This window comes from Ranitomeya imitator, chromosome 2 (genome assembly GCF_032444005.1).
Source record: "Ranitomeya imitator isolate aRanImi1 chromosome 2, aRanImi1.pri, whole genome shotgun sequence".
In the NCBI taxonomy this organism is placed as follows: Eukaryota; Metazoa; Chordata; class Amphibia; order Anura; family Dendrobatidae; genus Ranitomeya; species Ranitomeya imitator.
The window spans coordinates 502,917,686-502,943,091 of record NC_091283.1 but is presented as its reverse complement, the minus strand read 5'-3'; the positions used below and the strand labels follow the sequence as shown (position 1 = coordinate 502,943,091).

General features: G+C 41.2%; 1 protein-coding gene across 3 annotated transcripts; it reads right to left on the bottom strand.

The window, feature by feature from the left end:
• Nucleotides 1-4,049: 4,049 nt before the first annotated feature.
• TNS4 (tensin 4) lies at nt 4,050-24,355 on the bottom strand. Of its 3 annotated transcripts, XM_069751602.1 has the most exons (14): nt 24,202-24,355; nt 21,439-21,530; nt 18,513-19,028; nt 15,498-15,882; nt 14,760-15,154; nt 14,584-14,670; nt 13,910-14,023; nt 12,381-12,473; nt 12,220-12,297; nt 11,864-11,938; nt 11,296-11,464; nt 11,132-11,200; nt 6,825-6,851; nt 4,050-5,737 (listed from the first exon to the last, which is right to left on the bottom strand). In XM_069751602.1, exons 3-14 carry the CDS (start codon nt 18,988-18,990, stop codon nt 5,596-5,598), a joined length of 2,112 nt encoding a protein of 703 aa, XP_069607703.1. In that variant the 5' UTR covers nt 18,991-19,028; nt 21,439-21,530; nt 24,202-24,355; the 3' UTR covers nt 4,050-5,595. The 3 variants fall into 3 exon arrangements, with proteins under 3 accessions (XP_069607703.1, XP_069607701.1, XP_069607704.1); XM_069751600.1 differs by lacking the exon at nt 21,439-21,530; XM_069751603.1 differs by lacking the exon at nt 21,439-21,530 and having other exon boundaries at nt 11,870-11,938; nt 24,202-24,354.
• Between the last annotated feature and the right edge of the window lie 1,051 nt (nt 24,356-25,406).

The following is a 25,406-nucleotide window of genomic DNA, read 5'->3' as shown; positions in this document are numbered from 1 at the left end:
GTGCTGATGTGGTCAATTGGTCTTCTGCGGCTGTAGAGGCTTTTCAGGAGTTGAAGCGTCGTTTTTCTTCTGCCCCTGTGTTGTGCCAGCCAGATGTTTCGCTTCCGTTTCAGGTTGAGGTTGATGCTTCTGAGATTGGAGCAGGGGCTGTTTTGTTGCAAAGAAGTTCTGATGGCTCGGTGATGAAGCCATGTGCTTTCTTTTCTAGAAAGTTTTCGCCTGCTGAGCATAACTATGATGTTGGTAATCGTGAATTGTTGGCCATGAAGTGGGCATTCGAGGAGTGGCGTCATTGGCTGGAAGGAGCCAAGCATCGCGTGGTGGTCTTGACAGATCACAAGAATTTGACTTATCTTGAGTCTGCCAAACGGTTGAATCCGAGACAGGCTCGATGGTCGTTATTTTTCTCCCGTTTTGATTTTGTGGTTTCGTACCTTCCGGGCTCTAAGAATGTGAAGGCTGATGCCCTGTCAAGGAGTTTTGTGCCTGACTCTCCGGGTGTTCCTGAGCCGGCGGGTATTCTCAAAGAGGGGGTAATTTTGTCTGCCATCTCCCCTGATTTGCGGCGGGTGCTGCAAAAATTTCAGGCTGATAGACCTGACCGTTGCCCAGCGGAGAAACTGTTTGTCCCTGATAGATGGACTAGTAGAGTTATCTCTGAGATTCATTGTTCAGTGTTGGCTGGGCATCCTGGAATCTTTGGTACCAGAGATTTGGTGGCTAGATCCTTCTGGTGGCTGTCTTTGTCGCGGGATGTGCGTTCTTTTGTGCAGTCCTGTGGGACTTGTGCTCGGGCTAAGCCCTGCTGTTCTCGTGCCAGTGGGTTGCTTTTGCCCTTGCCGGTCCCGAAGAGGCCCTGGACGCATATTTCTATGGATTTTATTTCGGATCTCCCCGTCTCTCAAAAGATGTCGGTCATTTGGGTGGTTTGTGATCGCTTTTCTAAGATGGTCCATTTGGTACCTTTGTCTAAATTGCCTTCCTCCTCTGATTTGGTGCCATTATTTTTCCAGCATGTGGTTCGTTTACATGGTATCCCGGAGAACATCGTTTCTGACAGAGGTTCCCAGTTTGTTTCAAGGTTTTGGCCATCCTTTTGGGCTAGGATGGGCATTGATTTGTCTTTTTCCTCGGCTTTCCATCCTCAGACAAATGGCCAAACCGAACGAACTAATCAAACTTTGGAAACATATCTGAGATGCTTTGTTTCTGCTGATCAGGATGATTGGGTGTCCTTTTTGCCGTTGGCTGAGTTCGCCCTTAATAATCGGGCCAGCTCGGCTACTTTGGTTTCGCCGTTTTTCTGCAATTCTGGTTTCCATCCTCGTTTCTCTTCAGGGCAGGTTGAGTCTTCAGACTGTCCTGGTGTAGATACTGTGGTGGATAGGTTGCAGCAGATTTGGACTCATGTGGTGGACAATTTGACATTGTCCCAGGAGAAGGCTCAACGTTTCGCTAACCGCCGGCGCTGTGTGGGTCCCCGACTTCGTGTTGGGGATTTGGTTTGGTTGTCGTCTCATTATGTTCCTATGAAGGTTTCCTCTCCTAAGTTTAAGCCTCGTTTCATTGGTCCGTATAAGATTTCTGAGGTTATCATTCCTGTGTCATTTCGTTTGGCCCTTCCTGCTTCTTTTGCCATCCATAATGTGTTCCATAGGTCGTTATTGCGGAGATACGTGGCGCCTGTGGTTCCATCCGTTGATCCTCCTGCCCCGGTGTTAGTTGAGGGGGAGTTGGAGTATGTGGTGGTGAAGATTTTGGATTCTCGTGTTTCGAGACGGAAACTCCAGTACCTGGTCAAGTGGAAGGGTTATGGTCAGGAAGATAATTCCTGGGTTTTTGCCTCTGATGTTCATGCTGCCGATCTGGTTCGTGCCTTTCATTTGGCTCATCCTGGTCGGCCTGGGGGCTCTGGTGAGGGTTCGGTGACCCCTCCTCAAGGGGGGGGGGGTACTGTTGTGAATTCTGTTGTCGGGCTCCCTCCTGTGGTCATGAATGGTACTTCGGCTGGTTCTGTCCATGGACTTCCTCTGGTGGGTGTTTCTGAGTTTCACAGGTGACTAGGTTAATTCGTTAGCTGCTGCTCTATTTAACTCCACTTAGATCTTTGCTCTATGCCACCTGTCAATGTTCCAGTATTGGTCTAGTTCACTCCTGGATCGTTCTTGTGACCTGTCTTCCCATCAGAAGCTAAGTTCCAGCTTGTATTTCTTTGGTTTTCTATTTTTCTGTCCAGCTTGCTATTTAATTTGTTGTCTTGCTTGCTGGAAGCTCTGGGATGCAGAGGGAGCGCCTCCGCACCGTGAGTCGGTGCGGAGGGTCTTTTTGCGCCCTCTGCGTGGTCTTTTTGTAGGTTTTGTGCTGACCGCAAAGTAACCTTTCCTATCCTCGGTCTGTTCAGTAAGTCGGGCCTCACTTTGCTAAATCTATTTCATCTCTGTGTTTGTATTTTCATCTTTACTCACAGTCATTATATGTGGGGGGCTGCCTTTTCCTTTGGGGAATTTCTCTGAGGCAAGGTAGGATTTATTTTTCTATCTTCAGGGCTAGCTAGTTTCTTAGGCTGTGCCGAGTTGCATAGGGAGCGTTAGGCGCAATCCACGGCTATTTCTAGTGTGTTTGATAGGTTTAGGGATTGCGGTCAGCAGAGTTCCCACGTCCCAGAGCTCGTCCTTATTATCACTAACTATCAGGTCATTCCGTGTGCTCTTAACCACCAGGTCCATTATTTTTCTGACCACCAGGTCATAACACCCCCAGCTAGGCTGTCAAGAATGTGAATCTAGTGTCCTACCCACACCTAGACTGTCAAGAAGGTGAATCTAGTGTCATACCCATAGCTAGGCTGTCAGAAAGGTGAATCTAGTATCATACTCCCAGCTAGGCTCTCAGGAAAGAGAATCTAGTGTCATACCCCCAGCTAGGCGGTCAGGAAGGTGAAATTAGTGTGATACCCCCAGCTAGGCTGTCAGGAAGTTGAATCTAGTGTCATACCCCCAGCAAGGCTGTCAGGAATGTGAATCTAGTGTCCTACCCACACCTAGACTGTCAAGAAGGTGAATCTAGTGTCATACTCATAGCTAGGCTGTCAGAAAGGTGAATCTAGTATCATACCCCCAGCTAGGCTGTCAAGAATGTGAATCTAGTGTCCTACTCACACCTAGACTGTCAAGAAGGTGAATCTAGTGTCATACCCATAGCTAGGCTGTCAGAAAGGTGAATCGGTGAATCTACCCCCAGCTAGGCTGTCAAGAATGTGAATCCAGTGTCCTACCCACACCTAGACTGTCAAGAAGGTGAATCTAGTGTCATACCCATAGCTAGGCTGTCAGAAAGGTGAATCTAGTATCATACTCCCAGCTAGGCTCTCAGGAAAGAGAATCTAGTGTCATACCCTCAGCTAGGCGGTCAGGAACTTGAATCTGGTGTCATGTCCCAGCTAGGCTGTCAGGAAGATGAATCCTAGTGTCATACCCCCAGCTATACTGTCAGGAAGGCGAATCTAGTGTCATACCCCGAGCTAGACTATCAAGAAGGTGAAATTAGTGTGATACCCCCAGCTAGGCTGTCAGGAAGATGAATCCTAGTGTCATACCCCCAGCTAGGCTATCAGGAAGTTGAATCTAGTGTCATACCCCCAGCTAGGCTGTCAGGAAGGTGAATCTAGTGTCATACTATCAGCTAGGCTATCAGGAAGGCAAATTTAGTGTCATACCCCCAGCTACGTTGTCAGGAAGGTAAATCTAGTTGGTAAAACCTAATAAAAACCCTTAAAGAGGACCATGCTATTTGTCATATGTAATTTTTTTACCTGGTGAAAATGCAGCTGTTCTGAATCTGGCATCCACTCCCACTTGGATAAAGAGACTAGACTTTTATACAGCAAAAAGTGTGCCATATCTCAGCAACTCAGAGGCGAAGGAAATAAAGAAATACAATGCCAGATTCAGGAGAATAGCAGCATTTGCAATCAGGCAAATGTTACATGTTTATGGCAAGTGACAGGTCCTCCTTAAACACATGAGCACAATGAAAAAGAACCAGTAGGATGATTGTCAATAGATATTTAATAATCTTTTGATTAATCTGTACAGGTCTATGTATCAGACGAGACGAAGAAAATAGGCAAAATGGCCGAACCGTCAATGAGAGCAGGTATGCAGCATCCCAACTGTTCTAGACAAGATTTATTATCCCTACAATATTCATTTATACAGATAAGATTTTTCAACTACACATTTAAAAAAATATTTCTACTACAAAATATAATAAACTACAAAAATATAAATAATATAAATCCAGTAAATACAGTCCAACATGGACAAAGTGCAATAGAAAATAATGATACACGAGTCTTGTAATGGAGTTGTTTGGTTTGGTCAGTAGTATCTCATATAGGGGGTCATTATGGGAGTGATCCCACAATTGGCTTGTACTGTAGAGGAAAGCTTCAGTGGAAATACTACGACTGGCACTGAATATTGGTTTCTGTGGACACATGGACTCAATGGGGGTCAGAAGTGGGTTTCCTCATATACTAGCTCAACATACCAAAAGCTTCATGGGTGATCTACAGAGTGTTGGCAGTACTATGGAACGGTCTGGACTTAGTGTATAATACTCTCTATGGCAAAGACATTCTCCCCTGTATAGGCACTAAGAATACATCCGTATGGATCACGCCACATTTATTCAGTATATATATATATATATATATATATATATATATATATATATATATATATATATAAACAAAAGATGAAAAAACCCTCCATTGGGTGTTTAGTTCCATACAGCACACAGCTGAAATGTGGCCGTATGAGGATTGTAAATCCAGTTGTACATTGGATTTACATTGGAACATTACATTAATAGCCATTAACTCTTTAACTAGCCTTTTTAAAAAGAAGCAATGTGCAGTCTACACCGTAGCCTCTAAGGCAGTGTTCCCCAACTCCGGTCCTCAAGAGCCACCAACAGGTCATGTTTTCAGGATTTCCTTAGTATTGCACAGGTGATAATTGCATCATCTGGACAGGCAAGCATTCCATCACCTGGGCAATACGAAGGAAATCCTAAAAACATGACCTGTTGGTGGCTCTTGAGGACCGGAGTTGGGGAACACTGCTCTAAGGAGAAGAAGGAGAACCTTTGATGGTTCCCTGCACCTTCATCTATGGCTACTGTATGCGCCCCTGCCTTGAACTGATCTCTCCAATAATACCATATCGTATAAATGCTTAAAACATTCCCCCAAATTAATTTATAATGATAAGGCATTAACTTTGGCTCTTAAAATACCAAACGTGGAAGAAAGGCATTTAGGTGGTTCATCAATATTCACTTAGTGTCATCACATTGAAAAGTGATATCTCTAACTTCAATTAAACTGCAAGTCTGTTGGTTCAGTCCTCGTATCATTGGTTCTATTAAACATGCTATAAATAAAGATAGGATAATGGATGTGGTGGCTCTGATGAGCAGCAGGCCAGGTCCGTCTTCCACACATTTCTGGATCCATAGTTTCTGGTTTTTGAACAATATATTGATAGTCCCATACATGAGCTGCAGCACCACTAGTGGAGGGGGCAGGAATTACACTCTCTCTTGCTGCTGTATCAGGTTCGTCAGATAGGTAATCAGGGGTGAGGCAGGTTGAATGACGTCATACTCAGCAAATACATGGCACACATTGTCTGAAGGATCTGATGGATTCTTTGCCACAAAACCAAATATCCTAATGGGAAGAGAGAGTTGTCATGAGGAATAACCTTGATTTTAAATACTATCAGCATCAAAGAGTGTGTATAGGTTTGTTAAGAAGTAGTAATAAGATCTATGTTTTTTTTTTTTTAGAAACAGTGCCTTTTTTGCCCACAGGCTGCGCTTGGTATTGCAGTTTAGTCCCAGTGACTGTAAGGCCATGTTCACACGTTCAGTATTTGGTCAGTATTTGTAAGCCAAAACCAGGAGTGGAACAATCAGAGGAAAAGTATAATAGAAACAGGTCACCAGTTCTGTATTTTTCACCCACTCCTGGTTTTGACTGATCATACTGATGTGAAACACTGAAAAATACTGAACATGTGAACGTGGCCTAATAGGAAGGAGCTGCAATAATGCACATAGCCTATGAGCAGATGTGGCGCTGTCACTGGATAAGGGTAAATCCTTTATTTGTAAATGTGAACAGCCACAAAACGGGAGATGTGGGCAATAATTCTGGATCTCATGCTCTTGGATAAACCTTTGTCATTAAACAAGTATTGATAGATTCCATCAGTGTCAGACTGAAGAACATCGGGGCCACCAGAGGATTTGATTCTGAGGGCCCACCTTTCTCCCCCACTGAAGAGCCCCATAGCAACTGCAAGGTTTGCACTATGAACTCTCTTGAAGGAGAAGCCAGGGCCCACCGCAGGATTCTCCGGTTCTCTGGTGGGCCAGTCCAACCCTGGATTTCATAGTCTGCTAGATCATTTTAAATCCTGGTTATCTACCCCACTGGTCATTTCACCCTTGGTTATGGCCCGCTGCTCGAGCACAATTTATTTAGTATATATTGTGAATAGTTTCATTTGTTTTGGCACACTGGCTCTTGTATCTCATCCTTGGTTTATATAAGAATGTCTATGTATTTGTCTGATTCTGGCCACAGATTACAGTTACTTGCCCCTATTGGACCATCAAGTACAAGGCCGGTCTAGATTAGATAACAAATCGCCCAAACTGTCCAACCCCATTGTAAATGAGTCTCATAACTTGTTTAGATATTGAAGTAGAAGAAAGTTTCTGCAGTTTTGTCTGCACACTGTCTGTCTTACCTGGAAGGTCTGCACTGCTTCTGCCATCTGAAAGAAATGACATGTACATGTAAGTATGTCAATTCAGAGGGCTCCTTCTACTGGCAACTAAGCAGTATTACATCAATAAGAATCCACATAGATAGTTTCTAGTAAGAATGAAAGGAAACTTCAGACTATAATCTACAAAAATCCTACATGAATATAAACTGAAAAGAATGAGGATGACTTGTAGACTTCACTTTCCTCCTATAGTGGAATCCCTCTTGTTCTGCCGACAGCTAGTTATCTTCACTTCATGCAAGCTCATCCTGACTAAGCGTCCATGTTTATTTTAATGAAAAGTGGGGTAAAAGCCATCTCTGGCAGTGGTTTACCTTCTGTAGTTACAAACGATCGGGCATGTTGACATACAATATGCCTAATCCTTCATTTCCCCTGACATTGGCCTTCATGGTATGGCTGCTACAACCCTAAAGCAATCCTCAAAATTGGACAACTTTAATGTGTATAACCACTTTTAGAGACCTATGTGTTAATATGTGCCCAATTATGTAGTGATATTAAAGAGACGGTGCACCACTGTACATTACTGGGCATATTTGCTATTCTTGTCGGTCCTATAGGATCTACTATGGTAGCCAAGCAATAGTAAGACATTGCTGACCATACACGGTACAGGTTCCTAATGTCATGTTATACCACGTGTGTTATCTTCTTAGGTGACATAGTAGAATTGATGCGTGGATGACACGATGATGCGCACAGCACAGTCTGGCGGTTGTATTACTCACAGCTTGCTCATTTACTTTCCTTCTAGCTATTCTTTGTGTGAAGTGATGGACTCCACCCTTGTCTTGCCCCGGCAAGTCCTCAGATCACAGCTGACACCCATCATCGTGCTTCTACCTCCAGATTGAGTATTGTGTGGTCATATGACATTGTTACTCATCATCCAGCTCTTGCTACATCACTCATCATTGCCTACATGAGCCATATCTCAGTTATCAACAGGTATGGCACCTTAAGTATTGTGAACAAATATTATTTACCTGGTTACTATTTGTCCCTAACAGTCATCACCAATCTCAGGTTTTCAGCCTTTATCCCGGAGAAATTACTTTTTGTGACAAAGCAGATAGGTACGTGTTGGGGTACTTGCAGTTTCCTGCCTGAGGCGGTCATTAATATAGTGACAGGTCCCTGTCTGGTGTTTAAAATTTAAAGGGAGTTCTCTCAAGCTTGTTGTTCAGGAGAGCACCACCCCTCTGCCTCCCAGCTTCCAGACGTGTGCTCCTAAGATTTGCAATTTGGGCTAGCGGCACCGTGACCAACAGACCTGGACTGCACACTTCAATGCAACTAGCTGAGGTAGCTTGGAAAAGCAGTGCTCACAACAAGCTATACAGCAAACAGCTTCCAAGAATGTGCTCCTTGCCTAGGAGACCAGCCACCTCTGACATACTGCAGTGGTGGACAGTAACCAAGGCAATGAGCTGTAAACCATAACATTAAAAATCCCCTGTTCTTGAGAATGGAGAGCATTTTTTACAATTATTATTCTACCCTTAAATTATTATTATTTCTGCCCTGTATAATATTATTGTTTATAAATTCTACTGAGGTATTATTTAGGCACTGTATAGGGGTAATTACAATTATATATTGTACAGTGGTATTAATTATGCACTATATACAGCTCTGGCAAAAATTAAGAGACCACTGCAAAATTTTCAGTTTGTCTGATTTTTCTCTTTATAGGTATATTTTTGAATAACATGTAAATTACTCTTTTATTCTATAAACTACTGACAAAATGTCTCCGGAGCTCCAAGCAATACATTTTGTATTTGCATTGCTTGCAGACGTCAAATAATGCTAAGAAAACATGTTCATAATCATTTAGAAACAACAATACTAATGTTTTAACTCAGGAAGATTTCAGAAATCAATATTTTGTGGAATAACCATGATTTTTCATCACAGCTTTCATGTGTCTTGGCATGCTTTCCACCAGTCTTTCACATTGCTTTTGGGTGACCTTATGCCACTCCTGGTACAGACATTAAGCAGTTCTTCTTTGTTTGATGGCTTGTGACTATCCATCTTCCTTTTGATTACATTTCAGAGGTTTTAAATGGGGTTCAGGTCTGAAGATTGGGCTGCCCATGACAGGGATTTGATGTGGTGGTCCTTCATCCATACATTGATTGACCTAGCTGTGTGGCATGGTGCATTGTCCTGCTGGAAAAATCAGTCCTCAGAGTTGGGGAACATTGCCTGAGCAGAAGGAATCAACTGTTTTTCCAGGATAACCTTGTATGCAGCTTGATTCATACATCCTTCGCAAAGATTAACCTGCCCAATACCAGTCTTGCTGAAGCATCCCCAGATTACCGATCATCCACCAAATTTCACAGTGGGTGCAAGACACTGTGGCTCGTATGCCTTTCCAGGTCTCCGTCTAACCTTTAGACGACCAGGTGTTGGGCAAAGCTGAAAATTAGACTCATCAGAGAAGATTACTTTACTCCAGTCCTCTATCGTCCAATCCTTATGGTCTTTGGCAAACTTCAGCCTGGCTCTCCTTTGCTTCTCATTGATGAAAGGCTTTTTTCTAGCTTTTCATGACTTGAGCCCTGCCTCTAGGAGCCTGCTACGAACTCTTCTTGCCATGCACTTCACCCCAGCTGCCATTTGCCATTCCTTTTGTAGGTCACTTGATGTCATCCTGCGGTTGCTGAGTGGCATTCGAATAAGATGACTGTCATCCCGGTCAGTGGAGAGTTGTTTTCGCCCTCTGCCAGTCTGTAGCTTTGTTGTCCCCAATGTCTGCTGCTTGACCTTGTTGTAATGGACTGCTGTCTTAGAAATTTTAACGATGGAGGCAACATGATTATCACTGTATCCCTCTGCTAGTAAAACCAGAATTGACCCTTCTTTTCCTCACTCAAGACTTTTCTTTTCAACTCCTTGGCATGGTTAAAAGTTGTTTTTTCATTCCTATTACTATTGGGATATTACTAGCACTTGTTTTGCCATCCAGCTTGTCCTATGGCAAGAGGATTGTGAACACCACAGCAGTGTTTTTTATACTTTCCTTCAATAAATAAGATTTGGAATGGGGTGTTCTCTGTTTGGAATTCAACTCACACTGGAATGGAATGGCTGTCAGACATGTAGAGAAGCTGATTTTTATAAAACTGTGCAGTGGTTTCTTAATTTTTGCGAGAGCTGTAGTAGTATTATTTGTGTGCTTCATAAAAGTAATTATTTATGCCCTGTATCTTGGTTTTATTTGTAAATTGTATTGGGGTATTATTTCAGCATGGTATAGGGATACTATTTATATACTATTTATATATTGTATAGTAATATATTGGTATTAATTTTGCACTATATATTGGTATTATGTGTATCCTGCATAATAGTATTATTTATGCACTTTATAAAACTATTATTTCTGCCTTGTATTATGGTTTTATTTATAAATTGTATTGGGATATTATTTAGGCACTGTATAGAGATCATATTTCTATATAGTATAGTGGCATGTTAGTATTAATTTTCATTATATAGTGGTATTATTTGTGTCCTATGTAATAGTTTTATTTAGGCACTGTATAAGACTATTACTTTTGCTCTGTATTATGGTTCATTTATAGATTGTGTTGGGGTATTATATAGACACTATATGAAGGTATTATTTAAGCACTGTATAGGGATAACATTTACATATTACACAGTGGTATTAATTATGCAATATAGAGTGGCATTATTTGTGTCCGGAATATTCGTTTTATGTATGCACTATAAAGGACTGTTATTTCTACCTTGTATTGGGCTATTGTTTATACAATTTTGGGATATTATACTGTATATGCACATTGCAGTGGTAATATTTGTGCGCCATATTATGGTTTTAGTTCCATGTTACAAGTATAGGGGAGTGGGAGCATGAACACAAACTACCACCGTAAATATTGAGCTATTGATAACTCTACCACCCCTGCCGATATGATCCCGTTAGACATAGGCTATGTTCCCAAATACAGTACCTTGGAAGGTAAGTTCAGTTCCACAGCTGCCACTGCCATTAGATTTGACATTGGGAATGCAGTGCTATTATTGACATCAAAACAAAGGACACCATGACAGATAAGGTGCCATTGTTATTTGTCGTCCCAAAAAGGCTTCCGTTATGAATGGACACCATGGCACAAATATGAACAGACTGTTATTGCTGCATTTGGGAGCATTATTTCTACCCAGTGGTCACATATAGTCCTCCTCCCATCATAAGTAGAAAATGTTTTCAGATTACTTACTTTCTGTGCTCAGGATCAACACTACAGAAGCTGAGGGAAGACACAGGATAGTGGCGTCTGAAAAAGACCCTGGAAGGTGAAGAGATTCATCAGTCTAGTCAATCGGTCAACCATAAGTCAAAGGAAGAAAGTGCCAAACAATAGTGAATTAGTGCAATCCTTACTTGCGCTGAACATCGGTCAAGGTGACTCCTTGGTCTACGGCTCTGAAGTTCACAATGGTTGGGACTATGTGGTCTGCTCTTTGAAAAGTGGTTGTCACAGCTTTGTGGATAGCGCTAGATCCTGTCAGTGTCTCGGTACTGACCGAGTTCAGATATAACAGGTTGCATGCTGGGAGGAATACAGAAAACAGGCCACTTTTAAGGAGCTTACTGACATTAGGTGAGAGATGGACATTTTTCTTCCCAAGAAAATATTCTGGTAACCAATGCTGCCCATAGACATGGAGACCATATTGGATTTCTGGCTTTGGACATAGCTTGTCTATGCAATATTCACAATCCTGTTCACCTATGCATTTTATTTTCCAGAAACACCTCCATTCTCATCCACAGATTGCGTGTGGTATTGCAGCTGAAGAGTATAAGGGTTAATCTGCAATACCAGACACAGCTCCAGAGTGGTGGTGTTTCTAATAAAAAACAAGCAGACTCATGTTTCAAATTCTGGACGCCCCTTCAAATAATGACAGGATGAATGATTATCAGAGTCACACAATTAGCTCCTTACATTTACCTGCTGAAGACTTGGACTCACAAACGCCCTCTGGGGAAAAGTCGGAGCTAATGTCACAATCATTTTGACCTACAAAAGGAAAACAAGTGGTTATTTAGCCTTCATCAGTTCAGAATACATTTTCTGTTCCCCAAAGGTAAAAATTGTGAATAGCTGGCTGAGCTGCAATACCACACATAATACATGTACAGGAGTGGCGCTCTTTTCTAGAAAAGCCTAAAAAATGTCTTAGTCTCGTACAGCACCTTTGAACAAGGGGTAACAATTGAGTCATCATATTACTTAATATTAAAGTGAGATTATAATTTGTAATATAATCTGTATTTGAGGAGAGAATTATTTGTACGTACCTCTAAGTGGAACGAGCAGCTTGCATGGTAACGATAAGGGGGTGATGGTGTGCTGATATACGAATGCAGGGAGACTTCCTACAATGAAATATAATGTATCTTCAGACTGATGGCCTACATCAATGCCATGGACAGTAAAAACAAACCACATGCATACTCACCAAAATATGGCTCCTCTGCCGCTCCTTTCACATGGACGCCTTTTGCCGACGATTCAATCAGGAAATGTCGGACGACTTCATTAGTCACATTACCTGTTAATTAAACAGATTTTAGTTTAGGAGAGAGGAGACTGCAACAAAATAAAAATGGAGCCATCCTCATAGTGCTGGTCTTCTTGAGACAGTGGAGACTGGTAGTTGTCTTCCACCATCTCTTCAAATGTGTAGAAGGTGTATCAAGTGAGCATATTTCCCCAAGTAACATGACAATATTACGATGTCTAAAGAAGGCTTAACTTAAGCCAGTCTCAGACTCTTCATGGACTGTACAGCAGTCACACTTGGCTTTGCTGCCTGCATGGACCCAAATCTGCCAAATAGCAAGATACCAGTGTTATAAATGCTCATAGTAGGGGTGGGAAGGTTACAGATATTTCACTGGGATCTGCAAACTTCACGTTATGTCTCTGAGAGTCACTTTGATGATACCTGTACCCTATGCGGCTACTATGAAGATGCAATAAGATATGAATTAAATTTTAGGGAACTGCTCCTTCTCCTACAATGCTGATCCTAGGCTTTACAGTTTAAGGGTTAATATAGTTATGATTTCTGATAACAAAACATCTTATTTCTAAAGCCCTCCATACAAATTAGATCAAAGTTGGAAGCCAACTACCTGCCAACTACAGTGGGACTAGCTGACCATCTGATATGTATGGGGGGCCTCCCAACCCTCACATAACAGATTTTCACCTGTGGAGAAAGATCGGGCAGTTAATAGTTTTCACACCCGATCCTTTTGATTACAGAGGAGATAAGCCGTGGCCCTAAAAGTTTGGCAGTGGTGGCTTTTTCCTCTTTTCCCATTGAATAAACACTTGATTGCTCAACCAAGCCGAGTGCTCATGTGTATGAGGGAGAAGACTTCTGAACTTGGGTGAGGCTTTGTGAGTCAGAAGTGACTCTTGACAAAGTCCTCCTCAAACTTTCACCATTCTAGATGTCGAATGACTAATGTTATCTGACTGTACCTGCACAAATAAACTCCAATTACTTCTCTCATACTTTAGTTGAAAGGACAAAGCACCGTACAAACATCAAAGACATTGAAGTGAAACTGCTACTAGAACATACACCTATAACTGTAATAGAGTATGGAGAAGCCAGCAGTGTCTGTTGACAGCCAGAATGGTGTCACTTAACCCTTAAGATGCCCATACACCATGCATAGCATTTGGCTGACAACTATTTCTCCCCATCCCTCCATACACATGCAAGCTTATCCAAGCTTTTGGCTTCAATAGGTTATGCGGAATAAGCCCCTGCCTGATGCTCCTGTTGATGGCTTATCTCCTTGAAGAACAAATCGGGTGTTGTAATTCAACACACCCAATCCTTCTCTTCTCTAACATCATCTGACGGGAGAAACAAAAGACCTCCATACACATTAGATGATGTTTGCATTCATCTTGTGGGGAGTAAGATTACCATATCTACCCAATGTGGACACATGAAGGTAAACTAACCTGTCTTTAATGGCGTTGCTGGAACTTTCACTGCCAAACCAAAGCAACCACGGTAGGAAGTGCTGTCCCGGATGATGAATGCTCCAGGCTCTTTGTCTTTCAGTAACTCAATGGCTGTTATTAAAATGATAGAAAGTCCAGGATTAGATTACAGTAACTTCTTTGACATCTATGACAATACATTGACTTTTTCATGACCAGAAAGTCCAGTTTTAACATTTATTAAACCAATGTCCTTCTGCTTGGCAGTAAATTGAAGTCAGAAACAAGGTTTATTGAGAACCTTAAATATGCAAAAAATAGCCTGCCTCAATGATAATCCAGCTGACCTCAATTGTAACCTTGCACATGAGGTGATAAAAATGGCATATGACAATATGAATCTCAGTAATCTAGCGAAGAAGAAAAAAAATGTTGATCTTTAGTGGAAATGTACTGAGAATTTACTCATGGGCTTATCCATTCACAAAAAATAAAAATAGCCTTAATAGGAAGTGTCACAATGCACCATTCTGCTTAACATGTATATTCATTTCCTTTTTTCTTGGAATTGTATATGAGCAATGCAGACTAACAACCTTTCACATAGTACTTCTAGTTTTGAAAACAAGAAGATATCATTCTAACCAGAGATTGTGATAATTCCACTCAGAAGATGACAGATGTCATTTTACCTTGGTCTCTTGTCAAGTTAGGTTTAAACCACTGCTTAGATGTATCCATAACAAACTTCATGCCAGGCTGTCCATCTTTCATGGTGCCTATGTAAAAAAAGATAATAACATATAAAAACATAGGAATCTCCACTATTAGTTATTATCATATCAATGAAAACAGATATGTCACTTACCATCTGAACATGTTGGGATTGAAGATTCAGATGAGGTTTTGCTGAAACCTAAAGCCACTTTTTGCCGATTTCCACCCGGCAATTGCCTAGAGGATTTTGAAGAGATATCCATATTTTCTGGGTAGTGACATCCATTGACCAGAAGGATGGGGATGTCCATGGTAGAGTTGTTCACTGATGGTGGGCAACTGTTGGCATGGCTCTTTGTAGAATTATTTGGATAGGTCTTGAAATATCCAAAACTGCCATTGTGGTCAAAGTTGTTTATATGTGCATTAGGTGATGTTATTATTGGGCTGTGTAAATTAGAAAATGATCCCTGTGAACCAAAAGGACTTTCTGGCAACCTTGAATGAAAGTGGCCATCAGTATCATCATACTGTAGGGAGTGGGTACTGTGGAAGCAAAGAAAATAACATGAATAAGAATATGAAATTAAATACTAGAAAGGGTGCTAGTGTGAAATATGCCCCTGCTGGGAACCAGTGGGATGCCATCAAGGCACTATGTTCTGGCCAGGGCATTTAAATACTATACTAAAGACTATGGCAATGATAGCCTTGCTATAACACTTTGAAAGTTCATCATCCTTTATTGATTACGCTATATCAGTGATGACTGGTGATACTACCAAAAATTGATTTGCCATTCTACTGCAACGGTGCTAAAAGGAAGTTAAAAAGCCCATGTCATAAAACCATTTCAATATATTACCCGTTATAATTCAAGAATGCTCACCTTCCCAAAGTATAACTGGTGTCTGATCCAGGGCTTGTGGACATGGAGGCTTCACTGGTGCGGAATGAGGGTCTTGTTTGGTATGTGTTATCTGAGCCATATGAAGTAGATATAATCTGATTTTGCTGATTTGACTTTTGACGTGGAATAGTAATAGTTGCGGTAGCCGGATAGGATCCTCCATTCAAAGGACGTTGGTGATGATCATGGAGCACATGTGACTGTGGCTCACTAAAAATTAGGCTACCACTAGGGCTTATGCTTTCCGACTGTGTTCCCCGAGCAATCAAGATACCCTCACTTTTTGGGGTGGGACTTGAAGATCTTTGTATATTTTCATGATGACAAATCACCTTTGGTGGATTTACTTCAACACACTTTATCTCTAAGAAAAAAATAACAGTATGTTGACTTCTGGACATTATGTAATGTTACACTTCTCCTTATCTGCATAGAAAGGTTGTTCTGCTTCAGATTTGTTACTTGCTAGAACAGAAGCAAAGTCAAATATAGATTAACGTCTAGTGCCTGAAGCCAAAAAGACTGAATTCCTCCCATCTAAAGTGGAGTCAAGTAAAGCAAATAACATGTCATTATATTTTTTCAAGCTGAAACCCGAATGAAAATAAATGAACATTGGGTGTAAAGAGGTGTAGTCAAGAGAGATATCTGTCCACTAACTAAGGCATGTTGGCAGCTTAAAAGTTTTCTCACAAAAACTCTTATGACGATAGCTAGAAAGTTAGAAAATTTTATAGGATATGTGCACACTTTTTTGTTGAGATACATTGATGTTCTTCAAATATCCTCAAGTAGTATGTTCTAGTCACCTTAGATATAATTATTCTATCGTAGGTAAATACTACAGATAATGGCCCAAACCAACATAAATGAGCTCTCTTTGAGACAACCACCTAGAATTGCATTTATTGGTGATTTTCGTAAAGATGATGCCTAGTGTGCATTATATAGGGTGGACCTGAAAATCTGTCACGAGAAATATGGTCTGAAAAAAAAGGGACGTAATGGAGAAGTTCTTATGAACAACTTAATATTTTGGAGTTTTCTGCAGATACATAGACAACAGTGATTATTCCCGCAAATTCCCTCCAATTTCAACAGTAATGTTTTCATTACGCAACATACCAGATCTAGCCTTATTTAGCTAAGCATGCAAACCCAAGACGCTAATCCTACACTGTCTACGTATCCTTTGACATCATGGACCACTCCCGCTCCTGAAGGCATAAACCTGGGATATGACGGCTGTTTTGAGGATCTTAACATAAAGGCAAACATTTTCTGTGCTGCCTCACTGGGATGGTCTGATTTAATCAGAACAGCAAGCCTTCCAGGCATCACATTTCATAATGATCGCAAATATAACAAGTCAGTACTCAGCTCACATTTTCTGCCAAACCCTTGGGAGGCTGTATAATTTGTTTGTTGCGTCTGGCAGTAGACTAGTAATAGATGTAAAACTAAAACATTATTCCAAAGCCACATGAAATGTATAATTCGGTTGTGTCATCTGAAAGGAGGTCCATTATAATGTGCACAAAGGAAAAAGTGGAAATTTCCCTTCTGGGCTTTTCTTATCTAAAATATGCATACATTTGGCTAATATTGTCCGAGATAAGATTGCCATCAATTTGCGAGAGGTAGCAGTATGTGTTTTGGCCTGAGTTCTACTTCTGTCACGGACGTGGTTTGTGGAACCACTGTGCCACGGACTGCGGAGAGCCTGGAGGAGCGTGACTAAGCGAGCACCGGACTGTTCACTAGGGCCTCTGATGGTGAGGTTAGACTTGGCTCCTGATGCACGCCAGGTGCCACTCCAGGACAGACCAATGGACATGCAGCAGCTGGACCCAGAAGGATTGACTGGACGGAGAAGCAGGTAGAGCTTGTATCAAAGTGCAGCTGACAAAGTTCGTATCCGAGTGCAGCAGGATTAGTACTTAGAGTGCAGCAGGCAAGATTTGAATCTGAGTGCAGCAAGCAGGATTTGCTTCTGAGTGCAGCAAGCAGGATTTGTTCTTAGAGCTCAGCAAACAGGACTTGCACTGGTATGCGACCTTTCGTAAACAGGAAGGTTGCTCATGCACCTTCCCCCGTGGGGAGGAAGCAATATATACAAAATGCCTCAAAACCATTGGCTGGGGAAGAAATAGCAAGTTTACACGCTGGCCCTATTAGGGTATGTGCACACGTTGCGGATTTGGCTGCGGATCCGCAACGGATTTGACGCTGCGGATTTGCAGCCGTTTTCCATGCAGTATACAGTACGATGTAAACTTATGGAAAACCAAATCCGCAGTGCACATGCTGCGGAAAATTTTGCACGAAACGCTGCGGTTTATTTTCCGCAGCATGTCAATTCTTTGTGCGGATTCCACAGCGTTTTACACCTATTCCATAATTGGAATCCGCAGGTGTAAAAACGCAGGTGAAATCCACACAAAAACAGCGGTAAATCCGCAGGTAATCCACTGCGTTTTACCTGTGGATTTTTCTGAATCTGCACGGAAAAATCCGCACACGAATCCGCAACGTGTGCACATACCCTTAGAGGGCGGGAGCGAGCGTGTGCCCTTAGAACATGACTAGAGACTCGGCTGGAAGTGCTGCTGGGAGCATGCAGAGCATGAGGAAATGACTGCAGTGCGGGTGAGTGAACTGACACGCCGAAGACCCTGCCTGTCAGAGCAGGGACCCGGCGTGGTGCTAACACATTCAGAGTTCCAAATATTGGGTACTCTCATAATTGAGTTGATCTAGCATATCTCTCGATTGGTACCAGTATATGTGACCATGCCTGAAACTATTCTGGATGCAAAAGATGTGTTTTGGAAGTGATTAAATAAGGGTTCCTCTAATGTTAGGTTTGTATTTTTTGGGTACAGATGTCCCTTTTATTCCACAGGTAATAGTACATATGATTTGAATTTTAAGAACAAAAATTGATATTCAACTTAGGTCTTGTTATTTAACTTTACTTTCTAATATTCTTACCTGGAGAATTGGTAACTTTGGTAGCAACTGGTCTACTTGGGGAAGAGTCACGTTTTTTCCTAATCAAGTCAGAGTTTACAGGTAAGGGTTGAAAAGTAGGATCTAACTGTAAAATGAGTTGGTTCAGGTTGTCTATGGAGATGTCCAGTGATGGAGATAGAGGATCTCCTACATTGCAGGCCTCAGCCTCTGATGGTTGCTTTGCATTCATTAATTTTATACCATTTTTTCCTGGTAAAGGTTGGTGGACATTCATGGATTTGTGTCCACCATAAGGAATGGTCTCGGCCAAATTGTGACCATTTACTTGTGATGTCATCTGTTCGACATAGCTCTCTGAAGTGTAGTAGGAACATTTCGAGGAAATTGAGATCCCTTTTGGATGAACAACTTGTCTGAGGCCACTAATATCATCTTTCGGTGCCATACATACAGTCTGTCCAACTCGTAACACATGGGTGGGTATCACTTGAGACATTGTGTTTTGTTGTATGTCTCTTTTTAATGAGAAAAATCCTAAAAGGAAAGAAAAAGTGGCTCATTATAAAGTACGCTAACTTCAACAAAGTCCTAACAGCTAAAAGAATGATGTATAAATTCTAAATAATTAAGTTTATCTATCTAACAACCAACCTGGGAATGTATGCAACAGAGAAAGAGGCATAGCTTTGTTTTTGGCTGGGTTAAAAGCCAGAATTGGACCTGATTATTGATGCTGCTAAAGAAAAGGGCGATCTCCCACTCCACCCGTCCATGCCTGGAGCTGTCTAGGTAAGCTTATTAGGAACCAGCTGAAGACGCATCTTAAAATGCTGCTTTGGTACTCAGGGCTCTAAGTCTGGGAAACTACAGGCTGTGCCAAGGCCTGTGGGAACCATTATCATCATCAACACAATGGGGGATGGTATGAAATATCATGGCACTTAAGGTGCTGGGCACAAGGCAGAAAGCCTATTAGTGAAAGGACAATCATTTAGTCTACAATATCTATCTAATCTATCTATCTATGGCATAGCAATTTTTTTCTTATACATACAGTAGCTAAAGTTCAATAGTCATTTGAGGGCAGATATTTTTTCATAAATGTGTTTAATGGGAACCCGTCACCAGGTTTTTTCCATATAAAGTATAGCCATCATCATTAGGGCATTTTTTACAGCATACTGGAATGCTGTAAAAAAGTCCCCAATCCAGTCGGCAGATCTTAAATAATAGCTTTACATACACTGTGGTGTGGGTCTGACTGGCATTTCTGGTCTTCTTGACCTGGCGCTTCCTCTCTTCTTGCGATCATCGTCCTCCTTCCATGCTTCGTGTGGATGATACATCCTTCCTCATCTACTCAGTATCCTGCATTGTGCTCCAGTGCAGACTCACTCCTACCTACACTGCCAAGGGCAGAGCAAAGTACTGTAATACACATGCCAAAGTCAAAGTGCGCCAATGACCCGGAAGTAAAGCCAGCGCATGTGCAATACAATATGCTGCTCTGCCCTTAGCCCTTCTGCCCTTATACTTCTGTGAGTATAATAAAAACTATTTTGGAGATCTGCAGACCGTATTGGTAACTTTTTTTTCACAGCATTGCTAATAATGGTGCTGGCCATACTTTATATGGCAAAAACATAGTGGCAGGTTCTCTTTAAGAGAAAAACTGTTTTATGACTTTTGTTAATGAGAGGGCCTCAGTGCACATTTCTGCCTCCTCAATTACAATACTCCACCTCTCCCCTCATTGTGATTGGCAGCTCTCACTTTGGAGTCCTGTCTGATATAACACCCCATTGCTTCACACACTGATATTGCAGCAGCCAAACACCCACAGTGCCAGTGTGTATGGGGTCAGAGTCCTCATTCTCCTCTCCTGTGTATAGCAGTCGCTCGCTGCACATAGGTTTAAAAAGCAACGCAGCGATGCTGACACAAGAGTGATAATAATGAGGACAATGTTAGTGTGGGAGCACTCTCATCTCCCGTTCCTGCTCATCACAGCAGCATGCAGCCACCATACACAGGAGAGGGAGATGACAGTGTGCACTAGCTGACATTGTGCACTAACTGACATTGTGCACTAACTGACATTGTGCTCATTCTCACTCTTCTCCTGTCAGCATCATCCACAGCTTCTTTGTAATCCTATGTGCAACTTGGCCCCACCTGTGTCATTGTGTGTAGGGCTTGGGATTTAGACGAGGCATCTCTCCAAACCAAGAGCTGACAATCACCATCAGGGGAAGGTAGTGCACTGAAATTAAGGGGGCAGAAAGGTGCACCTAGCTCATGACCTTGTCCAAGGTGCACCAAAGACCCCTTATTTACTTACGTAATGAAACTGTAATTCTTAACAGACTTTTAAGCTATGAGTTCCAAAGCATAAAACATTTACATATGGCTAATTAATCATGGGTATAAATGGACAGTACACATCACTTCCAATTGGAACTATTTTGGGGTATATGAATATACCCTTAATGGGGTAGAACAGAATTAGAAAAACGTGCCTGCTCTCCAAAAATATACCTATCATTTCATATAATTTTTTTTTATATCTTATAGATGCTGATAATTGCTGCCAATTGGTGTGGGTTTGGGTCCCTCAAAACACTGCTATGAAGTGCTCAGCTCCTGTACTGGCTCAATAGAAGGTACATTGGTCCAGATACCACTTTCCATTGAGCCCATGCACCGCTCTGTGTGCGCACTCTTGCTGGAGCTGCTCACTTTAGAGCGGTGTTTTGAGCAACGCGTTTCAGTTTCTGTAACACATAAAACATATTTTGAAATAACAGGTACCATGTAAAGAGGACCTGTAATGATGCATTTTTTTACCTGGTGTAAATACCACTGGTTTCCTGAATTTGGCATTACTATTATTTATTTTTTTACTCCTGATAATCTCCATTTCTGAGATATGCGCCCCTCTTACCTGTATAGAAATCTTGGTTGTTGTTTTTTTTTTGTCGTTTTGAAAGCTCCCATCAAGAAGAGTTTAGAATCCTGCCCACTTGGCTAAAAAGACTAGAAGGGAAGAGGGACCAATTCTCAGTGATGGAGAGGCACAGGAACAAAAAAATTAAAAAAAAGCTGGATATAGGGAAAGCGTGGCAATTAAAAAAAATAAGTATTTATGGCGAGTGACAAGTCCTCTTTCAGTAGCCTTTGGATATGTTCACAATTCATTTTCTGCCTAGAGTTTGGGGGTTCCTCCTGAATCCCCTCATTTGAACTGAGTTTGTGTCATTGCAGTTTATACCGTTGTAACGGGTTTGCCTGAATCTTGCTTTAGGGGAATGCAGGCGGAATCCCAGAATGCACTGCAGAAATGCAGTGTGAACAGAGCCATTGATTTATTGATGACCCACCATTCTACAGCAATGTGCTAAAGCATAATTACCTATTACTGGATTCTTTGATTTTCCAATGGAACCAAAATTAGTAAAAAACAAACAAAAGCTAATTAACAGACTGTTGAAGAAAAAGTATCCTATTGTTTTGCTATGCAGATACAGTGCAGACTTTTGCAGACTTATGCAGACTTATGTGTCTCCATATCCACTCAAAAAAGACCTAAGAGTGGACTAATACGGCAATCTTCTACTTGCTAAACTACAGACAGTAAAACGGGGATCAGATGTAGGGAGGCAACAAAGGACCACATATTTAGGGCCCATACACATTAGACTACAGTTGGCAGAATTCCCCAATATCGCCAAGATAGGCGACCAGTCCAATGTATATGGGGGTCCTCCTTAGTTGCCCTGACAGACGATGTTGGGGAAGATTGGGGTTGGGCAGACTGAATATTGATGCCCGTCCCTTTGTCGTTTAGAAGATATGTGGCTGCCAGCGCTGTCTAGCAGCGGCTTCCCCTGTTTCCACTATGAAAACCCATGAGCACTCATATGTATGGGGGAAAAGGGAGAGATCGTTAACAGCCGAATAAGTGATTGCCCAACAGTTATCTCATATGTATGATCATCTTAAGCCTACACAGGGTTTGCTGCTCCACTGATTCTGGAAAAAGTTCTCTTTTTTTTCTGTACCCCTCCATTCCAAAGCTATGCGCCCAGTAGTAAAAATGCAAATTTTCCCCTTTAACAATTCGGCATGTACCACAGAACTTCTTCGACCATTTTCTTATTGTTTTCTAATTTAGACCAATCAAAACACGGTCGTGCCAATGGGGAAGTTCTGTGTTATACTCCCAGTTGGTTAAAGGGGAAAATTTGCACCATTATAACCTAGGGGATATAGCTTTGGAATAGAGGGGCAAGAAAGAAAATGAAAACCTGTTCCATAATCAATAGAGCAGCAGCAATCGGAAGAGGCGCTCAGTTTAAATTAAAAATTCCATTGAAAGATCCTCTATAAGGGTAGGTTCACACAACCGTTTTCTCCACATCCGAGAAAAACTGTCCGATTACTCTGATGAGAGGTTGAGCATAGTGACATCAGTTTTTCTTGGAGCTGAACAGAAGTGAAAAACTTTCTCCACCTTCTCTATTCTGTCTCCAATCTATTCCTCCTCCATTCTTAAAATTGGATCACATTCAGATGTAATCTGAGTGCAGTCCCATTTTTTTTTTAGTGGACATGTCACCGATTTTATTTTCTGCAGACCGATCGATAAGAGAAAAAAATAAGACATTTGCACAGCCCCATATAATATCATAGGTACCAATGTTATTATCAGTGAAAATCAAGGATAGCACTCGTGTGACAAAGTCGGCTGTGTGCACGAGCCCCAAGGCTTCATATTTGAATTGGTTACTAATTGTTAATAGTGGCCACACTCACAAAGCACGTAGAAAAATACATTCTTGGACAAATGGATGATAGATATGAGATAGAGATACTTGTAGATAGGTGATAGATAGATATTAGATAGATAGATAGATATGAGATAGATAGATATGGGATAGATAGATAGATATCGGATAGCTAGATACATAGATAGATAGATACAGTAGAATAGATAGTAGATAGATAGAATAGAAATGGGATAGATAAATATTGGATAGATAGAATAGATAATAGACAAATAGAATAGAAATGGGATAGATAGATATTGGATCGATCGATAGATATATAGATAGATAGATAGACAGGATAAATAAATAGATGGATAGATAGATAAAAATTCAAGTGAATCCACACCAGAATATTCTGTTTCGATGCCAAGCCTCATAGACATTTATTCAAATTGTCTTTCAATGTAGTGAAGAATGGAGAGTCAGCACTTTACCAATTTTTTTTTAAGCAAAAAAGTAGATTTTTTATTGGCCGAGGGGGTGATGTTCCTGTTCCAGATCAGAATCTTTTTCGAGCTTGTGAAATATTTTGTTATGGAACCAAAATGTCGCCACTGGGCTAATAAAAGAGTCCGCTGTTTTGCACAAACAATTTTTTTGGTGTGTTGCTTTCCTTCACTAGAGAGATGTAAAATTCTACAAAAATATTATAAGAAGAGTATCAACCGTCCAGATCATTGGGTTCCAGGCTGTTGGAATGTTGCTGTAACAAAATATATACTCATTGTCTAAATCTAACAATTCATTCATAAAACTTCAAATAATTGATTTGCATAGAACTCTGAAATAATATATAGGACTAATAGCGGTACTCAAAATGCCACAAATGTAACTGTAGCGAAGACATCTAGAACTGTACCCACATATTGTATACATACCTTTATACCGGAGGCAGTACTGGTTACGTGTTCGGCAGCAGCTGTCTATACCTGGTCTGAGAAAGCTCTGCCTTGCAGGTTGTATATATAGAGGAAGCCGCACATGCACCCTTTTGCTGCTGGCACAGTCAAATATTTTATCAGCCCTCGTGTGTGACCCAGCCCAACTGGAAGGAAAAGTGTTAACTCTGCCTCCTACAGTCTATAAGGCTTCCTTGTGGCTGTAGGCGGAGATGGAGAAGACAGATACAGGTGTGACACCTCTGCGTGACGTTTTATTCCTGTGTAATGCACACAACATAGCAACAAGAATAGTATTTTTCACCCTATTTCACCCTCCTGAGATATAAGGAATATTACTTATCTGTCAGTGAGTATCAAAAAATGTTGGGCGCCTCACAGAAGTGAAAAAAATAATTTGCGTATTTGAGCATGATATAGCAATATTATATGCAGCAGTGTAGGGATATTATCTGAGAATATTCTGTAGACATTGCATTGTGGTGGTGACAGTAAATGGCAGCATTGGGTGGCACGCGGTAAGTGGGTTCTATTTGGATACTGTATTGAGGTAGTATCTGAGCAATTCATGGCGCATCCCTTCGATAACGGCAATACCAAACATGCATCCATTTTTTTCTATTTAAGTGATGTAAAAAATTCAGAATATTGCAATTTTTTTTGTGCTTTGTCCCAATTTTCCAAGACCCAATAAGTTTTTATTTTACGGGTGATTGAGGGCTTGTGCTTTGCAAGGTGATACTAATTTCGTGTACATATGATACTTTAATAAATTATTTATTATCACATTTTTTATGGAGGCAAAGTGACAAAAAAATGTAATTCTGTATTTTTTTTTTCTCTTTACAAGATTTATCGATTGCGTTAATTAATTCTATACTTTAATAGATCATACTTTTACAAATACGGTGATATCAAATACGTTTATTTTTTCCTTTATCTAAAAGGGAGGTGATTTGGAATTTTATATAGATTTTACTTTTTTTCAAACTTGGTCTCTTATGAAGGTCATCCTATGGCTGAGCTTCATAGGAAATGGCAGCGATGGGTACGGTATATTCATCAGATTGGTTGTCCATGATTCCATTATGGGAGGCAGTGCATGCAGACACTGGGAAGTGTTCCATTTAAGGGTATGTGCACACGTCCGGATTTTTTCCTGACAAAATCCTGAGAATTCTGCC